The sequence below is a fragment of the Diadema antillarum genome, unplaced genomic scaffold, assembly GCF_040938485.1.
Source record: "Diadema antillarum isolate AM-2024a unplaced genomic scaffold, OU_Dant_1.0 scf00000082, whole genome shotgun sequence".
NCBI lineage: Eukaryota > Metazoa > Echinodermata > Echinoidea > Diadematoida > Diadematidae > Diadema > Diadema antillarum.
In genome coordinates, this window is record NW_027270971.1 from 1,797,788 (window position 1) to 1,819,004 (window position 21,217).

General features: G+C 41.8%; 1 protein-coding gene and 1 pseudogene across 1 annotated transcript; both read left to right on the forward strand.

The window, feature by feature from the left end:
- The first annotated feature begins 264 nt into the window (after positions 1–264).
- On the forward strand, positions 265–4,980 carry LOC139717776 (uncharacterized; annotated as a pseudogene).
- Positions 4,981–5,739: 759 nt separating this feature from the next.
- Positions 5,740–15,178, forward strand: LOC139717791 (uncharacterized). Its single transcript, XM_071629291.1, has 4 exons — positions 5,740–5,775; positions 8,028–8,165; positions 11,659–11,827; positions 12,409–15,178. The coding sequence occupies exons 1-4, from the start codon at positions 5,740–5,742 to the stop codon at positions 15,081–15,083; spliced, it is 3,018 nt and encodes a 1,005-aa protein (XP_071485392.1). The 3' UTR covers positions 15,084–15,178.
- Positions 15,179–21,217: the final 6,039 nt, after the last annotated feature.

Sequence of the window (21,217 nt, forward strand, 5' to 3'; positions counted from 1 at the left end):
AGCCCCCCCACTTTAATTTTGTAAAGGCGCCTCCCCTTTACAGAATTCTGGATCCGCCCCTGCAGATTGGGGCATGCTACTTGACTGTCTTTAATTGCAATTATGAGTACAATTTTGATTTTTGTACTATAGAGTAAAAGCCCCAATTTTCGGCCGGCCTCCAAAAATCCGGACACTTATCACTTATCACGAGCCAGCAAATTTTACTGTCACAACAAACGCATATCACATCGTTTCACATACTAGCTGGGGTACTAACGGTTCTAGAAACCAGCAGTTAGTGGAATTAGATTCCGCAATCTTCCTATATCGTACAACGAATATTCGGTGCTTAGCAAGGCGGCAAGCACAACCTTTTCTAGCGGCCTCATTCCACGAAAGTCACGCGGTGGCTACGGTGATGGAGGCACAACAGCTCAAAGAACAGCTGCATCATCCGGCTAAGCCCGGCGCAGTGGGAAGCATCAACGTTGTTTGCGAAGAACGTTCCCCTCCGACAGACAAAAAAGTCAAGCCAAAAAAGAAACTAGTTAAGTCGGACACGGTTTCCGGTACTAACATGGCGGGTAAAGTGCCGCAAGCGAAGCAGGGCCCAAAGACGGCCGAAAAATCCTCGGATGTCGAGGACAGACTATCGAGACTGGAAAGTCTTCTGAGTAAAGTGGTCGACGCGCTGCCCAGTGTAAACTCCACGCCGCCGAAACCGGCATCGCGCCATTTTGTGGCGTACGATGAGGCGCACAGCGCCGGACAGTGTGAAATTCCTATGGAAACTGATTTTCAACAGTGCGGGGAGCCGCACGTGCGTGACACGGGCGAAGCCAACAGAGAAGAAGGCGATTTTGCGTCAGACGCGGCAGACGTGCAAGAAATTCCCGTTCTCGCAGCAAAATTTTGCCAAGCCGGGTGATACAGGACTACCGGTAGACGAGGACTTAGCCAGCTCTACTACTTACCTCATAAGCCACCCGCTAGAAGAAAAAGTGTTGGAAGAGACGGCATCTAAGTATCCAGCCCCAAGCAACTGTGTTTACCTCGCTACACACCGAAGGTGAACGGCCCGATCTGGGATAACCTACCGCAACACACACGCAGTAGAGATGCCAAGTTACAGCGTGTGCAGAAGTCGCTGACGAAGGGCCTGAGCGCGCTAATACAGTCCTTCCCATCACCTCGGCTGACTGACACACAGCAGGACGCATTGGCGTTGCTGTGCAATGCCAATTTTGAACTCAATTCGTTGAGGAAAGAGCTTATCAAGCCGGACATGGCAGCCACTTACTCTCATCTTTGCAAACCTTCCACTCCCGTCACTAAATTCCTATTCGGAGATGAATTGGGAAAGAGAATGAAAGATCTCAAAGAGGAGCAGAAAGCTGCATCAGGAGTGATGAGAAACCCAATTTCGCGGCCACAGTCTAGCACGTACCACCCGTACAGGGGAGCTGCTTTCTCCAAGCGACAATACAGAAGTGCTGGCTGGACTGCAAGTTCAGCTGCCTCAACACACAGACCAACAGCCGGCGGTAGTAGCAGGCCTTTTTTAGGTCAGCGCCCACAGTGGGGTCACAGCAAGCAGCCACCACCCCGCACAGCGAGCCGCCCCCCACAACAGGCTCCACAGCACAGGCCTCCAATGCAGCGCAAGAAATAACTACCAGCATACCCAAAGAGGTAGGTAGTTTCGATTCACATCATCATCATACCTGCTTTCCCCAATGTATTTGTACGTGTGTGCAATGTATTCCAAAGAAAGCTCCAGTGGCAGTCGGAGGTCGAGTGAGGCTTTTTTACAGGCGATGGTGCCAAATCACAGCTGATCCATTTATTTTGGCAGCAATCAGGGGTTACAAAATTGAATTTGGAGAAGCATGTATGCCCCCTAGGAGGGATAAGCCCTTCATTCAATACAAACCAAACCAGCACAATTCAGCTTGTATTGACAGAGAGATCGCAAGCTTACTGACTAAGAATGTTATCGAAGAATGTGGTCATGAAGAAGGAGAATTTCTCTCAAACATTTTCACACGACCCAAGAAAAATGGGGGTGTACGACTAATACTTGATTTGACAGATTTGAACAAGTGTGTGAGCGTACAACACTTCAAAATGGATAACATTCATACAGCTGCCCTTTTAATCTCCCCAGGAGATTTCCTAGCCTCAGTCGACCTCCGAGATGCTTACTACTCCATCCCAATTGACACTGAACACAGAAAATTCTTGAAATTTCCATGGCAAGGGAAATTTTACAGGTTCAAAGTCCTACCAAATGGGCTCAGCACAGCGCCCAGACTTTTCACCAAGCTCATGAAACCTGTTTTCGCTACACTGAGAGAAATGGGGCACATAGTACTAGGCTACCTTGATGATACTCTCATTATCGGTGAGTCAGTAGAACAAGCAAAGGAGGCTGTACGTGCAACCACAAATCTCCTGTCTGAACTAGGTTTCGTAGTCCACGAGGAGAAATCTATGCTAGAACCCCAACAAGAGCTCACTTTCCTAGGGTTTAAGCTGCACACTGGTGATATGACTATCTCCCTGCCAGAAGAGAAAATGCAGGACATTATCACAGTCTGTTCAGACTTGCTTGACAATACTAGACCCACAATCAGGCAGGTGTCACATGTTATCGGGAAGATAATAGCTACTTTCCCTGGAGTCCAACATGGCCCTCTTTTCTACAGATGCCTAGAACGTGACAAAATTGCCGCCCTTAAAGCTAACAAAGGCCATTTTGACAGACCTATGAAGCTGTCATTAGAAGGGAAAGAAGAGCTCAAATGGTGGTTTAATCATGTCTTTGAGGAGTGTGCACCAATTAAGCGTAACAGACCTACACTTGAGCTGCGTACAGACGCTAGTGGGCTTGGTTGGGGAGCCACAAATCTGTCCATTGAAACGGGAGGCAGATGGAACGATCTTGAAATGGAAAGAGCTAGAAAGAATGATATCAATTACCTGGAAACATTGGCAGCCGGGTTTGGACTGAAGTCCTTTTGCTCTTCTTTACATGATGTTCATGTCCTCCTTAGGTCAGACAACACAACAGCAGTTGCTTATTTGAATAACATGGGGGGTATTAAGTCCAAGGACTGTGACAGTGCAGCTAGAGACATCTGGAGGTGGTGCATGGAACGTAATATTTGGGTTACTGCAGCACACCTTCCAGGGAGTGAGAACACTGAGGCAGACAGCAGGTCTAGAAAGTTCAGTGACCGAAATGAATGGATGCTTAACAAGCAAGCCTTTAACAAACTAGTTTCAGTTTTTGGGCTTCCAGACATTGATCTCTTTGCGTCCAGACTAAACAACCAACTTGAGAGATATGTCACTTGGTTGCCAGATCCAAATGCAGAAGCCGTAGATGCATTTACGTTGGATTGGGGAGAATTCAAATTCTATGCCTTTCCCCCATTCTGTCTCATCCCAAGATGTCTTCAAAAAATTAGGACAGATAGAGCTGAAGGCATAATGGTAGTGCCAAATTGGCCCACACAGGCATGGTTTCCTAAGCTGAAAAGGATGTTAAAGGGTGAAGCAGTGCTAATTACAAGGAGTAGGAACCTATTAACGCAACCTGTAACGCATGAACCACATCCCTTGTATGATCGAATTGATCTTCTCTGTTGCAGGTTATGCGGCAGCCCTTCGAAAGGACAGGACTAAAGAAGGAAATTGTGGACATTTTGGCCGCTTCTTGGAGAGCCTCTACCCAGAAGCAATATTGTGTGTACATAAAGAAGTGGAAAGACTTTTGCAAGAGTAAGAAGAAAAGCCATCTTCACTCTAGTGTTCAGTTTGTTTTAGAATTTCTTAGTGAGCTTTTTCATGTAGGAGGTCTTGGATACAATGCACTCAACACAGCAAGAAGTGCGCTCGCATCATTCCTAGTTCTTGAGGATGGTGCCTCTACAGTTGGGAACAACATTTTGATATCAAGATTTATGAAGGGAGTTTTCCATCTCCGAACCCCAAGACCTCGCTATGTAGATACTTGGGATGTAAATATTGTGTTTTGTTATCTCAGAAAGCTGTCACCGGCAAATGCACTGAGCCTACGAGATCTCACCAAAAAACTATGCATGCTCATGGCTCTCATCTCAACACAGCGAGCACAGTCGTTGCAGCTCCTGAATTTGGACAACATGATACTCAAGGGATCATCAGTTACATTTCATTTCAGCGAGTTACTGAAACAAAATAGACCGGGAAACGCTGGCTACACACTGAGCATGAGAGCCTACCCTCCAGATCGTCGATTGTGCGTTGTCAACTACATCAAAGCCTACATACGGAGGACTGAGGAAATTCGAGGTCAAGAGCGTCGGCTCTTTATTAGTTTTCGCAGACCCCATGCAAAAGTTACGTCACAAACCATCTCCAGGTGGATCAAAGATGTTATGACAGCGGCAGGAATCGACACTTCAAAATATAAGGCTCACTCAACAAGAGCAGCTGCGACGTCAGCTGCACACAGAGCAGACTTACCAGTTTCGTTTATCCTTGAGAAGGCAGGCTGGACGAATGAAAAGACTTTCAGAAAGTTCTACAGCAAACCCTTGCTCGATGATGGGAGCAAGTGTCTCACAACTGCTCTACTAAAGAAATGACCAGACGAGGTAAACAATTTACCCTTTTTGGTAAATGACAATTCATAGTCATTTCTGTTATCTTTCTTACAAATATGGCTGCTGGGCTTCAAAATCTCAATGTAGTCTCTTTCGGAGACTCCAGAAGTAAAATAGAAAGATTAAATGAGAACTTACCTGTTTGAAATTTGATCTTTATTTTACGAGGGAGTTGTAGGAAGAGAATACATTCCCTCCTCTCCCTCCCAAAGTTTCTAACTTGAAGCTAAGTTCTCCATAATCTTTCAGATATCCAGCAGCCACATTTGATGCTTCGAAAAATGACTGCGCGTGCGCAAAGCGGGTCTCTCAATGTATTCTCTTCCTACAACTCCCTCGTAAAATAAAGATCAAATTTCAAACAGGTAAGTTCTCATTTAATCTTTCTATTTTCCATGAAGATTGAATGCTGAAAGATGCATGTAGCAACACCAGGAGGGAAATTGACATGGGGTCTTCCCTTTCTCAGTACTAGAGCATGAGATTGGTTGGTTGTGAGAAGGGTTCAAGGATTAAAGTGTATGGAAAGGGATGAACCCAGCCGAGATTGGTACAACTGGGCACACCATATATTTTGCAATCAAAATCTTAATATGCAAATATGGACTTTTAAGACAATTTCCCAAGTGGTCAATTTGCAATTGAGAATGCCAGGGGTGGAATTCAAAATTATGATCCAATGTCGAGAAGCAGTGTTAGTCATAGCCCCCTTTGAGATGATGCACATTGCATTGCTGTTTTACAGGAGTCGGGTTTTTGTTCAGTTGACTTGTTAGGTTTATTGAGTGGCTACTCATAGCCAAGAAAATAAGCCATGCAATTTTTTTTTAATGCCATATGAAGTATTGTAATCGTCGCTGATGGGGCGACAAGACCTCGTATCTGCAAAATGTTACATGTTTAGGAGAGCAAAAAAAAAAAAAAAAAGAAAGGGGATGGGGGGGGGGCAGCCAAAGCACTATGATATCAAATGGCATAGTCTTTCCTTTGACGTGCTGTGGTGGCTTCATTTTTGGGGTAGGACAGCTAGGATCTGGGTAGGACATCACTTTATCTGACCATTAATCCAAAAAAGTCATTTTCATCAAAATTTGAGATACCAAACATGGTCTTGTCACCCCAGCAACGGTATGCACCTGTGGTGAGAATTCATTCTGGGGGGGAAGGGATGGGGGTCAGGGAAGGGGACTGAATGTGTAGAAAGATAATAAGGGTCATATAGGAGCCTTACCATTTAGAGACTGTTTTATGCAAAGCTGAACCAAGTCATAGTAAAGAAAAAAAAAATCAAGCTCTTTTTAACCCGTTTAGGATGAGTCCCGAGTGTACTCAGGCAGGGGTCTATGGGAAATGCGTGCTGTAGCAAAATTAGTCTGTCCTCAATGGGTTAATGAAAACTAAGGCCAAATCCTAGTCTTGCAGTGTGTATAGGGGACATACATGTATAAGACAGAAATACAGAACTATACAGTTTTTTTTTTTTTTTTCAGGATGATCTGTCTCTTCACATCCTAATGAGCAAATATAAAGACTACCCTGATTTGGGAATTATCATTGCCCAATGAGAAGTGTGTTAAAGCACAGATATTAGCTGTATGAAACCTCCTTGAATTTGATGAGTATATGTTGGCAGCCCTGCATGTACAGTAGGCTTGCACCAGGCACATACAGTACATTTTGTACATTGAGGAACCAAAGATAGGGAGAGTGATGTGTGTTACATGGTGAAACCCTGTGTAGAGGGGTATCAAAGCAACACCATTGTCGTTTCCATGTATGGCAAAGAGGGGGAGGAAATTGACCGTTAGCTCCTTGAAGGACAGACAGACATACACACACATACACACACATACAATGTACATGTCTGCCTTAACCCGTTGAGGACAAGTCCCCAGTATACTCGGGCAAGCGTCTATGGGATATGCATGTTGTAGCAAAATCAGTCAGATTTGTATCAAGTCCTATATGCAGACAGAGCAATCTGATCGTATAATCTACGACTTGTCAGTAGAGATGACATGAAATACAAAAATAATCTGTCGAATTCCAATTTATCACCCCCCAAAAAAAACAACAACAACAACAAAAAACCCAAACACAACAATGACAGTATGTGAATGAATGTGGACACGCATGCCTAGTCAAGTGCAGCGGTGCATCAACTGTGACAGTGCTTCCGTTTTTCAAAGTCATTGTCATAAACTGAAAAGAACCCAAATTTTTACTTCAGTTTTTTTTTTTTTTTCTCGGAAGCTTTTTAGCTTCATTAAGCAGAGCTGTTTTGGCCAGTAGAATGGTATACATGTGCAATATATATCTGGCAAAGTAAATTACCTTGCACAAACACATGTTCACTATTTATTTCTTCTCTGTCTGTCAGGAAAGAAAGGTACATGTACTCATAGGGATGATAATGAAAGCGGATTAGAACACAGCGTAATCAAAGATTTCCAAGGTTGATCAGGGTTGATAAATATTCAAGAAAAAAAAGTACCAATAATGGACAAATTCTTCCATTGTGTGATGATACATTGTATGAGTAGCATTGGGATAAATTTTGGTATTGAACCACAAAGTGATTGATCCAAAATTAGCACCCAGTTTATGTATGATTAGGTCATATATTGTATATGTTTTTATAGGTGGTAGATGTCCTTGTTCAGCCCATCAAATTTCCATCACATTTTCATGAATGCTTGTATCTGATATCGCACAAACATGACAGAAATTGTGTGGAAGAAAAATGTGGACATTTTATTCATGATGGAGCAGTGTGAATATTTCATGAATATTTTCCCATTTTATCAGAATTTCTGCAGTCATTTTCCCTGTCTAAGTCAAATGAGCATCACTTTATCCATTAGGTGTAACTTTCTGACGATGAACTTGATGTTGAGATATGTTTCCCACATAAACTTGTTCTCTCATGCTAGAAGGTAACATTGTGTTTGTTCTTTCTCTTTTATGAAATAAAAGCTTTAATACAGACCCAGATACATAGTTTTTGGACCATTTGAAAAAATAAAAAAAAACACACAAACAAACATTTCGCTAAACTTGCTATCTTTTATAATCATATACACATAGAGACATCGTGGCACTTGTACAATTTAGTTTTGGAGAAGATTTTTATCGCTAATCACTCACTGGCTATTTTTCTTAACTGAAAACTTATTCATACCAGTGCTGCAAACCTACATCAGTGTCCATGGAAATTTTTGTTGCATGTTGTCTTTAGCACATTTTTTGCATGCTTAGTACATGATGAAAGAGTTTTTGAAGCTTATACATTGTATGTTCCATTACTATTAAAAACATAGACTACCATCTTGTCCATGTTATGATGTTTCCACAAACATTTATGCCACCTTCTCCTCGTTGGTCTGCATCCAGGGGGCGCGCTTCGCTATCGAACTGACCACGGTCATCATCGGCATCGGGGAGATCGTCGTCAGTCTCGTCATGTTCATGATCATGTGCTACGGGTCGTGCACGAGGGACCCCGGGGAAGAACAGCGGGCGAGGTCAAGGGTGAGAGTTCATTGACCTTTACATGTGATGTATATAGAATGATGACAGGGTGCTACATAACTTTTTTTTAAACCACTTGCCCAGTCAGGCAAGTAGATTCTCGAATTGTTGCAGAACACTTGCCTGAACATAAGTTTTACTTGCCCTTAAAAAAAAGTCCAAAAATATAAGAGAATGATATTGAATATTATTTATAATTCAAGGACTTAATAAAACACACTCATTTGAATAAACAGCACATGTTAATTTGCATGCTTAAACATATTGGAGTAACAAACTTGGTTCGATTGAGAATTGATGCTGCATCGCATGGGGGCTTCTTCATGTAAGTGTTGAAAAGTTGCTGAAGTGAAATAAAGTGCATTACATCATTGAGTGGTCATTATCTTAGGGCTTCTGTATAATTGACTTCATGGGCCGTAGGGGGGATAAAGTGAAAGAAAAAAAAAAGGTGTCTTCAAAATTTTTTGCTCGCCCTATTCAAGCAAGCATTTTTTATCATTGTTCCAACACACTTGCCCGACTTTGATTTTCACTTGCCCCGAGCAATCGGGCAAGCGATTATGTCGCACCTTGTTGAATGTACATCCCACGACTGTGAGCACGGATTGTTGCACCAAAGCAGTTCAAAGTACAATGTAATTGAACTTTGGGCCATATGTGTAGAGAGACTAACTAGTGAATGTTTAGCATCTTCTTGGTGGAGATACATATTTCTCTTTCCCATGAACACAGTACCATTGATACAATCACACTTGGTCACATCAGTCATAAGAAGTTTGACTTCATGGGCCGTATCTTGAAGTTTTTCCACATTCTCACGTTCAATGTGACGTAAGAGATTAGCTCATAGTATACTGCCTTCTTGCGCTGAACGTGCAATACGGAAAGGATTTGTGCAGGTCAGTAGCACAGTACCCAAGCATAGGACCAACCTCCGGTTGCCTTATCTGGATGGTCAAGGATCCCACAGGATGTTACGGTCAGCCACGGCGTGAAGTGGGCCAAGGGTAGTGACTCGTCAAAGCCTCACGGTCACTCTAATGGCCAGTCATTCAATCTCATACTAGTATCGCAGCACTCAGTTTCATGGTCCCTAAAAGTGATCATTAGGAGTGAAATGAACAATTTCCCTCTTAACGTGTTGGCAGAAGGATTTGAGAGAAAGAAAACTTCATCTGCGTGTACATCTAGTGTAAAAGGTTCCTTGAGGTACAAATACAGTAGTCACTAGAGTAATTGACAAAATGTGCTTATCCTTCAGGACTCGTAAAAGTACACATTTATCTGGTTGTGTGATGCGTATACAGTTTTGTTATGAGGTTGATTTCTGCTGTAGTAGGTTGATTTGTACAGTATATTGCCCTACTTTTCTTTTTGCTTTTTGCACTCTTTAAAAGAGCTTACCATAAATTTTGTGTAAAATTGGGTCACATTGCAGTTTTTATCTCCTTGTTTTAAAACAGTCTAAAAGAATACTGCATATGGCATCCGTTTTCTGTCTCTTTTAATCTCCGTATATCGTTGACAGAAAAAATGAAGGGAAACGTTGCCTGATGGATAAACATACCTTGGACAAAATGATTCATGTTTGCTAAGGTCTTCGTGTCACAGATCTGGACAGGAGAATAAACAGACAGCATATTTGTCTTGTAATTCATGAATTAGGTTAGACTACTTTAGGGGATACAGCCTGAGGAACGCTTAATACGTCTTTAAAGTTGCGATGAGCTGTCTAAAAGGTGCCATCACCCACTGATATTCATCTTCTCATGTCTCCGCATCACTGTGAGATATTTGGGGCTCGAAGTCTTGATTTCCCCAAAGAGTCAAATGATCTCTAAGGGACATGAACCGCGCTCCAGATAAACGAACTGGAAGTGGGATGATGTTTGTATTTCATTTCTGTTTCGGGCCGGCGCAGGCGTGATATGGGATGATGATTCATTTGGCATCTCACGCTATAAAAACACTATGTATGCCGGTGTGTCGTATCACGCCTTGTCGGCTTTACATCAAATGACAATGAGAAGACTACAGTTGTGAAGTAAAATTTCATTCTGGAAGTGTCACCTGCGTCTGGGTATGGTAGAAGGGGAAAAAAAAATCCATTAACTAGTCAGGGAAAAAATTCCTTCTCGTATTATGAACAAGTATGATTTGGATATTAATGAATGCCAGAAAGAAACCAAACCTTTCAAACTGCTCTTGTTTTCTTCGATCAATATTGCTTGTTGTTGAGAAGAGTAATGACTAACTAAGTAATCATAGTCAGCAGGAAAAAAAAAAATGGATAAAGTCTTGTCTTGAAATTGATCAAGGGAAGCATCCTTTCCAGCATAATTAGGAAATACGCAAGCACGTTTCTTTAATAGGAGAAAAGTAATGATGTTGGTTCAACCAAGATTACTACCTTATTTCTATGCAGACAATATTTTCAGTAGGCAAAGCAGTATTATGGTCATTTGGTACAGGTGTTGCAATGTGAGAAAATACAAAAATTTGTCCTTCAGTTCATATTCAACTGATCACAAAAAAAAAGAATATATTTGGAGTGGCCTTGTGTGGTTCAATGTGTAAATTTATCTGCAGTCCCCATTTTAGAGGCATACAGTTTAATTGCTAGCAGAAAGACGAAGGCAACCACCACTGTTGTAGATGAAAGATAGGCAGGATCCACTACCAGCCCTTAATACCAGCATCTCTCCCCCCCCCCCCCCCCCCCCACCAAACCTGATAAGAATCCATTTTCCACCTGTTTCTTGTTGTTGTTTTTTTACCCGGCCCTTGCACAGATGACGTTCTACATTGTTAAATTATCAAATTGGGAGTTAAAGGGTGTGTACAGTTCTGGTCGAGATGAAGATTTAGCTTTTAACGTTTTGTGAGATATTCAGAAACCACTCTATGAGATGTCAAAGAGCATGCGGTTCTAAGGGGTATCAAAAGTTTATTCAATGAAAATCGGTTTTGAAATGGCTGAGATATCCAAAAACAAGGTAAAACAAAGAGATACTAATAAAGTTGGGGCATGTCGCCTTTTATTATTAGCCCTTTTTTAGATATCTCAGCCATTTGAAAACCAATTTTCATCAAATAAATGTTGAATCCTTCTTAAAATTACATGCTCTTTCATATTTCATAAGAGGCTTTTCATTATCTCACTTAGGAATGTTCAAAACATGAATCCCTACCTCAACCAGTACTATACAGTCCCTTTAACATGGGATCCAGGATGTGGAGGGAGGGTTGTTTGATAGTTTTGTGTATTTTTGCAGAGGAATAGTAAAGTATTTGTCCATCAACTCATCCCCATATTTTTTTTTATTAATGATGATTACTGTGGAGGATTGTAATGATCAGTACCTTTGGATGAAAAAAAAAAAAGGGAATTGGTTAGGATATGATAGCCAGCCACTCTTTCTATGCCCTTCCCACTAAATAAAAACTAAGTGTGCTTTACCGCTGATACCAATTTTGTCTCTGCCTATAGGAGCCACGCCCAAACCCTGCCGATGGCATCCCAGAAAACCTGGAGCTGCCGTCGTATGATGAGCACCACAACTACCCCACCTCTCCTTTCCATGAGGTCTCCTTCATTAACACCATCTCGCCGGGGAGTTTCGACCCTCCGTCTTACACCAACATCGGGCTTGTCAACGGTGAGTTGCCTACGTACTCGCCAAAGTGCTGTATAGGCCATATATTTAGCGAATATTTTGCGAATCGCGACTTCCCGACTATTCGCAAGTGGTTAAATTCATGATCATGGAGTACTGTACTGAACGGAGTAATGTATACTCGGGTGTCACATTCATATCCGGATCAGAGTCATTATTGTAGTGTGTCTTTAATTTCGCAAATAGCACCTGACTCGCGAAATTTGCGAAAATAAAAACCTTTGCAAAATATTCGGCCTATACAGTATCTCCTTGTGACACCAGACCTCACGGTGGTCTTAACGGTTTTAACGGTTTACACTAAAAAATTATCAGATGTGTAAATTTTCATGTGTTACATCAGCTCTCTTGATAGTTGTGTGTGAATGATATTGTCAGTATGATTGAAACTTCCTTCCCCACACCCTGCCTTGCAACATTTAGAAAAGGGAAAAGAAATGTACCTCAAAATATATTACAATGAATGTGTGAATAACTTTCTGTTATCGATATTTTGTTACTCAAGTTGTTAGTTATGCATCTTTCCACTGAGTGATTTATTCCATGTCTCCCTTCTCTTCTAGACGAACTGCCAGCAGGTTTTACCCCTCTAGCTGCCGCCATGGGACCGTCAGCCATTCCTGCCGAGCCTCCGCCCCCTTACACGCTGTTCGCAGCCAGTCTGCACTCCACACCCCATGTGACCCGCCATGTGTCACAAGGCGCGCTTGGTGGTGTACAGAACGCTAACCCTACGCCAGCCCGTGGTGGACCAGTCCAGTCGGGCACCCCAGCGGCGACTCATCCCAATGTTGCCGGAGGCCCTCGCAGCAGCAGTCGCAGCATCGCCAGTTTTGCAGCTCCAGCGACCACGGCAGGCTACGAGAGGCACCCCGGATGGAGGGACCGCACCATCCACCAGTCTCTCAGGCTCAGTTCGGACCAGAGTGGGGGCAGGGACTGGACAGCCCGCTCAGCTCACCAACGAAACTATAGCGCTGACCAGCCCCCGCAGACCGAGTCCCCAAGTGGCGTGGAGGAGGATCCAAGCATCTTGCCACCAGAGCTCTACCGGGACGAGATCAGGAGAAGTGGCCACCGGTACAGTCTCTCAGACCCCACGATGCAAAGTAGACAGTCCAGAAACAGACAGAGAGGACCGGATGATGCAGAGAGTGTGGAGAGACCGGTTGACAAGAGAACTGATGATGCAGCTTCATCTGTGAATGAAGCTGGCCCGAGAGAAAGGGAGGTCACAGTAGTGTCTGATTCTCAACTTGAATGCAGCCAGGAGTCTTCCGCTCCATCAAGGGAAATCTCTCCGAGGAGGCGTACAACTCAGCCGCCACCCTACGATGCTCGCCATAATGTGGTTAGGGGTCCTTCCAATGCGTCGCAACGACATGACCCCGAGGATAACAGACTTTCTGAGAATTGCCAGAGCGCAGCATCCAGGGAAAACTGTCGACGATCGCAGAGTGACCGCAGAGATCGGTTGGACGACTCTGTGCCTGCTGGCAACAGAGATATGTTCCTGGATGACATCCACCAATCTCGAACTCTGCCCAGCAACTGGAGGTCGGAGCTGCCAGTGAATGTGGACACTGGAAGACCAGTGGAAGAAGCCATCTACGAGAGCATTCCTTCTCCCCATGCCTCACCTGCACATGGTGAGGTTCTGTCTTCTCCAGAGAGGTATGATCTAGGACATGAATTTGGATCTATGACAAATGCTAGAGCCGATGATCGAGAGAGGATAAATTCTGTGGTATCGCGTGACCCTGCTAACTCTCCGGGGAATAGAGAAAGGGACAGCCCTGAAAGGTGGACAAGTGAGTGGCAGAGTGCCAGGAGAGCCCCTCGGGAGAGAAGTGGGAGCAGAAGTTGGGATGAGAGCGCCGGAAGACACATGGGACTTCCTGACGTTGTCGGGGGCCGCCACAGTGCTAGGGAACACTCCCGACAGGACACAGGTGACGAGGTTGATGGTGTGCGCGATAGCAGAAGTTTGCCGGGTAGGCAGCCCCCACCCTACGGACGGAGGATTCCTGCCTATGCCCCTCCCCCGTATAGGCCAAGAAATAGAGTGGGACCGTCATCCTCTGCTCAGTCGACATCTCTTCCAAATCACGCCAGGAGGAAACACCTGACATCCCCTCCGCCACCTTATCAAGGACATCCCCCGGGAAGCGACGATGTCGAAAGCGATGATATGGTGCACCGTCACCAAATCAGGCAAGAGACTGATGCGAGGTTGAACCCAGGTCGTGCCATGAGAGAAATGAATGAACTCTCAGAGAGAGTTGATTTGGCAAACAGCTCCAGGCAACATCATGGTGGGCATGAGAGGACAATTGCCTCAGGAGATAGAGACTCTAATGAGAGCAGGCAGATCAGGGAGGCCGAGAATCACAGGATCCATACATTCCGTGAGACTCCTCTTTCAAGTGCATCCCATTCCTTACCTGTTGCATCATCATCATCTTCACTAGCAATATCACCACCATCATCAAAAAGTACTTCTTCACCTCCATCTGCACAGCATCGTTCACTTCCGCCTTCCTCATCACCATCATCATCAGCAGCAGCAGCAGCACTCTCTTCTTCACCGAGGAGAAAGCAGTTGTCAGCGACATCTCATCAACTGTCATCATCATCATCATCCCCTAATCCATCTCCAAATTCTTCCAGCATCAGTTCCTCAAGGCAGAATGAGGGACACTCCTCAAGCCATACCAACCTTGGCCCTAGCCTGCGGCAGTCATCCTCAGTCCCCTTCCATAGCAGGCCACGTGAGGTCTCCATCAGCTCATCCTCGTACCAGGATGGACAGTACCCAAAACGACCACGCCCTGTTCCAAGCCAACGTCCCCCAACCTCCATTCCTCATCCCCCAAATTCACAGCACAGGTCCTCCCCCATCTCAGCACCACAACATCCATCCACTGGTCACATTCCAAGACCAGCAAAGCCTCCATCCTCCCTTCCCCTCCATCCTCTCTCGTTACCGGGGGCAACGCCCCAGCCAAGGTCCTTCCACCGGGATGCCAGCAATACCTCCAAGGGGACCAAGCCAGAGATGGCTCCTCCTTCACGGAGCGAGGGGAAACCGGCCGCTGAAATCCATCCGTTCAGGACTGTCCACAGTACTCCAGTCAGGCCCCAGAAGGTCCTGGTGGCCACCAAAGCACTGGCCAATGCTCTCCAAAAGGGCCACCTCAGTGACCTTTTGGAGGAGTATGAAGAAACCATTATATGATGCCCACCGTAGAGATGTTTGAGGAAGTCTTGAGTGTGAATTAGCCCTACACCATAGAGTTCTTCGACAGACTCGGTAAAAAACACCTATCTACATTTGACAAACAGCTTGGTGATATCCTGTAGGCCTACCAGTTCAAGAATATCTTATGAATAGAGATAAGAAAGATGCTTCATGCGATTACTGGGCTCCTTTTTGTAGCTGGTTTTCCCTTTAATGATTATTTCATCAGTAAAGAGAAAATGACTATAAAATAAGGTTTTTCATTTTGAGAGAGAAGTGATGCTACAAATCAGAACTTTGAAAGTTTCATTTTGAAAGTTTCTGTTTTTTTTCATTTTGAAAGAGAAATGATGCTACGAATCAGAATTGTGAAAGTTTCGTAACTAAGTTGAGTTTCCATTTTTGATACACTTTCATGGGGAAGAGATGAGTTTGGTGTTTTGGGGTAGTTTTTTTTTTCTAAGGGGGGTTCTTTTTTTATCTTTTTTGTCGGAAAGAATTTATTTACAAAGGAATGAAAGTAAAGTGCATCATTAAAGTAAGAATATAATAAAACACAGCAATTTATCTTTCATGCTTGTACCATCCTACTTCCAACAAATCGTAGTAGCTTCTGCATAGCTTTTAACATGATGCAGCTTTTTTTACCCTAACGAAGCTTTCCAAAATTTGAGAAATATTACATACCACAATTTGAGAGGCAAGTAAAGGAGCCACTGAAGAAAATATGTGAGTGTATAATCAACAAAATATACAAAACTGAAATTCTTGCATGATTTTATTGTAGAACACGGTGCTAAATCTTGAAAATGAAAGGACATTTGCTCTTTTTGCATTAAGAGTAATTTGTATGGTGCTAGCATCTTTCATTTTGTGAAAGGAAGTCAAAAATCTTTTGACTTCGCTCAGAAGCTACAATTGTGACTGGAAATGGTGTGTATTTTTAAGGTTAGAATGGACTTACTTGCTTGGTTTGTGCCACACTCGTGAGTAAAACATGATTTTATTGGCTGTTCCGCTATGCTTGCTATTTTAACATGGACGAGTTCAATCTTGTTTCAATAGCACTTTAGTGATCCAATCAGTTGTTGTTATAATGCAAGGTAGTGTGATTTCAAACAACTTTAATTAGCTAAAACGTTCAGGATTTATGTTTTCAAACTGACTCTAGTTGACAACTCTGAGCTCTGTGTTCAAATTTCTAAAGGTATTTTGACCGAATCTCTTCCCAACAGGTATGATATGTATTGATTTTGTTTGTCTTAACATTTTTGTGGCATCTTCTATCTCATAAAATTCATCCCAGCCTAAGATAAGGCCAGACTGCTATATGTTTTGCTTATTGCTGTTTTGCCATTAGGTTGTTGGGTCAATGTCCTCAAAGGCCAAAGTGGAAATATGGGATTGTGATTTTTATCATTGCAGTAAAGAGAATTAACAGCTGATTTTATTACTGAAAATGAAAATTCACCACGAGAGGGCTACTGTAAAATCAGAAATGTTCACATGCATTCTAATTTCCCGAATTTTGCGAGAACCGGGATGCACTGAAGTTCTTCGCAAAAATTGCATGCAGTGAAAATGACCGTCAGTTCCAATACACAAAATTTCTTACCACAAAAATATCTTGCTAAATAGTAGTCTCTTGCATGCTGACAAAGACAGGACAAAGAGGGCGCTATACTACAAATCCCTACATGAATATCTAGATGAGTCTGTGGATACTACTTCGTGAGAATTATTCCCTTACCATGTAGTTCATCTTTTGTTGCTGGTTACTCTGCTATGGGATCAGTTCAGGAATGATCAGTGTCAACGGATGCTTCTGTGAGAGATTCTTTCTTAGTTGCGTTGAATTTGGAGGTAGCACTCTGAAAGTATGCAGGTATTTCCAGAAATTGATCCTGGTTAGAATCAAGTCTTTCTAATCAATGTTGATTTCTTGAGATATTTCTCGAGCAAGACAGTTTTTCACCTCGCCCATGAGTCAGTTAACAAATCTCTAACCACATTGCCCATTTGAGTTGTATTCTTCCTTGTTGACTTCAGAAGCTGCACTCTATGTTTTGGTCAAGTTTTGGAGGCATTGTTTATTTTAAATGGTTGCTTGTATATCACAGAGGATTACTATCCAGGAATCTATATTTGCATTATAGTGTGTCATTCAGAAGGAGTTTTCAATGTCTTCATTGCCAAAACTATCCTGGGGACTGGTCAACAAAAATGTTCTACTTTTTTTTTGCTGCCACAGTTTGGTAGTAAAACTCATGACCAATTAACAAAGCCCTTTTGGAAGAACCTCATGCATAATGCATATTGTACTGGCAGCTGATTGTCAAATCTAGCAATTCCATTGGTCAAAGTAATTTAATGAATTATTCATTAACTGCATTATTGAATTATTCATTAACTGCATTATTTGGCAAAGTAGAGCCTGGGCTAGGCTTCTTTCAAGCTTGTGAATGAAAAATCACATTTGGTGACCGCAAAAGGCCCCTCATACTGGCACACTAAGCGTTGGCTTTCTTGGCAGTTCGACAACAGCTTGAGGGACTTTGAAAATGGCTGTAGAAGCATAGACATGTCTCTCGGGTGCTTGACATCATGCCAGTATGAATAACTTAAGAGGGAAGCATTACAAGACTTGGTAATACCCCCCAGACTCAGACTATAACATCAAACAGAGTAGTCAAATCTTTGATTAGACATTACATAACCTCATAGTAGTTTTTTTTTTTCTGTTTTATTTATTTTTTTCTGTTTCTTGCCTTACTCTTGCCCCCTTCTGATTTGTTGTGATTGGGTGAACTATTCGATACTTGTGTGGGATGTGTTGCATATTAAAGCAAAGGTTGTTTTGTTTCTTCAGTTCTGCAGCAAGATGATTTGTTTCTTGTTGTATTTGTTTGTACCTGTTACATGTACATGAAGAAATATGTATAGAGTATATCCTTTTTATTTTCTAATGTGGGCACAGTGGCTATATATTTTGATGTTATTCAATGTGTTAACAAAACAGATATATGTTGGATGTACTGAAGTTGTACCTTACCATCTCAATATTTAAAGTTTTAATGACTTTCCCCAAAAGGGATGAGTTGTTCATTATCTATTTTATCATTTTCTATGCAAAAGTGCAGCTATCTATTTCAGCTGTGTAGATTGTTGTTGTTTTTTTTGTGTTTGTTTGAATCTTGTCAGACAAAGTTAATGGTATGGCTTGTTAGTCAAGGTTTTGAAACCGTTCGTCAAGCCATTGTGGACTTCACTGTGTCATTTCATGAGAAGGAGAGTGAGGCAGGCTCAACCTGTGAAAAGCAAAAGCCAAAAAACAAAGATAAAAGTAAACAAGCGACAGACACTATGCCCATAGTGGAATAATTCCTGTGTCATTTGAAAAGGAAAAGACTTTGTTATCTTTCTCTTCCTTTTTATTATTTTATGCAGAAAGAAAAAGCATTAAAGATATATTTTTGATTGTGGTTACCACAAATTGCAGTAAGAAATACTTTCATGAAAGTAAAAAACAGTGTTAATATGGCATAATGTATATCCCTGACTGAATAGATTTTAACAAGAAAGAGAGTCAAGCAGTTTTTACATTAAAACTACATTTACATTAAAATTACATCATAAGTCACATGATGTTTCTATAATACTATCTTTGTGATGTTATACATGTACTTCTTTTTAATGATGGCAAGGCTTACAACCTGTGCTTATTTGTTTGCTGAGAAAATTTGTTGGAAGTTAAACTATTTTATGGCTTTGCCTTAACACAAAGAGAGAAAAAGAGGCAGTCGTCTGGTCTGTGATTTGGGCGGGTCCAGGAATAACTTTACATGTTACTGTCATTCTAGTCAACCTGTCTCATTGTGGCATTCGTTTCTGAAGTGAGAAGCAAATGTGCTTTAAATAAGTTTTCCTTCCCCTCTGTATCCTTTTGTACGTGACTGCGTGGTGAGGCTGTAAAAGTTGCGTGAAAAAGAGACGATTTATGATAGTTTAAATAGGGGTATTTTGATAAAATACCTATTCAATTTGTCCAAGCTCAGAGCCTTACCTTCAAAGCATCCCTGACTCCCCATACCTTTCAGCTGCTAGTCTTCCCCCATCAGAGCAGAACTTTCTGTTTTCCTACAGCAAGAGGTTAGGTGCAAGTGAAGTTTGAAGTACTCTGTTCAAGAGAAAAATTTCTTAGGATTTTCATGAATTTCAAGACCATAAGGATAAAAATTTGCCTGGTTCAGGACGAAGTAAGAACCAAATCTGTGGAAAGCCAGTGTGGTGTTGACTGAGTGTACGGCAACAGGCTAGCCTAGTAACTGTCAGATGGTAATATTACTTACTACTATTCTAGATGTGTTTGAAATATGATCTTTTGGTATTCAATCTTTAACAAACGAACATGAGACTCAAGTTGGGTTTGGTTGTTGTTTTTTTTCAGTCCATACAAATGTAAAGTGAAATGTGGAAAGGGAATTTTTTTATGATTTAGATTGGGTATTCTCATAATCATTTGTGAACACCTCTTTCCATACTGAATCCTGAAATCCCCATAGACTTGATAGGTTCCCATGGTATAAATGGGTTAAGTTACAGTAATTTGATTCAAATTATGTAAGAATGACTTATGTGGAATACAACCTTGAAGTAGACTGAATACTTGATGTAGCAACAACAACAACAACAAAAGTGAATGTCAGAAACCTGAGTGATGTATGAAGAAAGTAAGTACTGTTCTGTTGCATGTATTTTTATGCTGAAAACCAAATTTCGATGCATCCAGATGAGATTGAAATGTATAATTTGGTTGTGGTTAAGGGTAGATTTTGAACATTAAGGGGAGACAAAAAAAAACATGTTTATTGTTTGTTTCATGTTATTTATGTTTGTTTGAAAACACCAGACCCCACATGAAGACATATTGTTCTCTTTTTTGTGGGAGGTGGGGAAGGAGCCGGATCAGGAAGGTGCCGAAAATTTGGATTACTGTGAGATTTGAAGGTTCTGTTTTCATTCATGCCAAGTCGAGATAATAAGAAGAACAAAAAGTGTGTTTCTTATTTCATTTTAGAAGTGGATATTCTCATGGTGTGGACTCATCAGAGGAGGACAAAAATTGGGAATTTATTTTTCCAAGTGGACCTCCACCAAACAAGATGTTTTAATTTGCACCTCCTGAGCAATCCCTGGGATTATTAAAGGCCCATCATATCATTTTTTGTACTCTCTTTGCTATGTCGATCTGTACTACAGAGGAGTTTTATTTATGCCATGAACAAAGTTTAACATGATGCATTTTATAGTATTGTTGAAAAAACATTTCAATAAAAAACCTTTGTAAAAACCAGCCAATAGTCATGTGCTTACATCATGCTTGTGTGTGTGTGTGTGTGTGTGTGTGTGTGTGTGTGTGTGTGTGTGTGTGTGTGTGTAGAGGTATAGAATTGGGTGTGTGTCTGTGAGTGTGCACATGTTAGTATGTGTTAGTGTCTGTGTAGAGTATGAAGGGTGCTGTAGATGAGACACGTCATATAAAACTTGCTGCTACTCTTTAAAGTAAACCAGGAATTGTTTCTGATGTGTCATTTGGGAGAGTAAGTTGCCTAGTCAATGTCTATGTGTACTCCATACACATTTATGTACCCCACTAATTGAACGCACACAGTACTAGAACTGTAGTACACTATTGTTGTAGTGTAGAAGAACTTTTAGCACTTTTATTAATGTTTGCACAAAGTGTAGTAGTAGTAGTAGTAGTAGTAGTAGTAGTAGTAGTAGTAGTAGCAGTGGTAGCAATAGAGGTAATAGTGGTAACGGTATGGTATATGTAATTGTACAAGCAGTAATAGTAGCAGGATAAAAGGAGTAGATACATCTCAATGTGCTGCTATCATTATGGGTTGTGTTCATTTATTGTGAAGGTTTATTAATCCAAAAATGAAAAGAAAAAAAAATATATATATATAATTCTGAAGAGTCATTAATCTGACAATCTAAAGAAGGGGTGTACTAACAAACCTTCGGAATTACAAACCTTGTTTCAATTTTGGATAATGAATCTGCTGAATAATGAGCCTTACTTCTTTTTAAAATTATAAACCTTTCTCATAGTGAATCTTTTTTTC

Bases quoted from the DNA above. Each gene is read 5' to 3' on its own strand.
- LOC139717791 (XM_071629291.1), top strand. From the start codon at position 5,740: ATGGTCTTGTCACCCCAGCAACGGTATGCACCTGTG. The intron at 8,166-11,658 runs GTGAGAGTTCAT...CTCTGCCTATAG, and splicing joins AACAGCGGGCGAGGTCAAGG to GAGCCACGCCCAAACCCTGC. The intron at 11,828-12,408 runs GTGAGTTGCCTA...CTTCTCTTCTAG, and splicing joins CAACATCGGGCTTGTCAACG to ACGAACTGCCAGCAGGTTTT.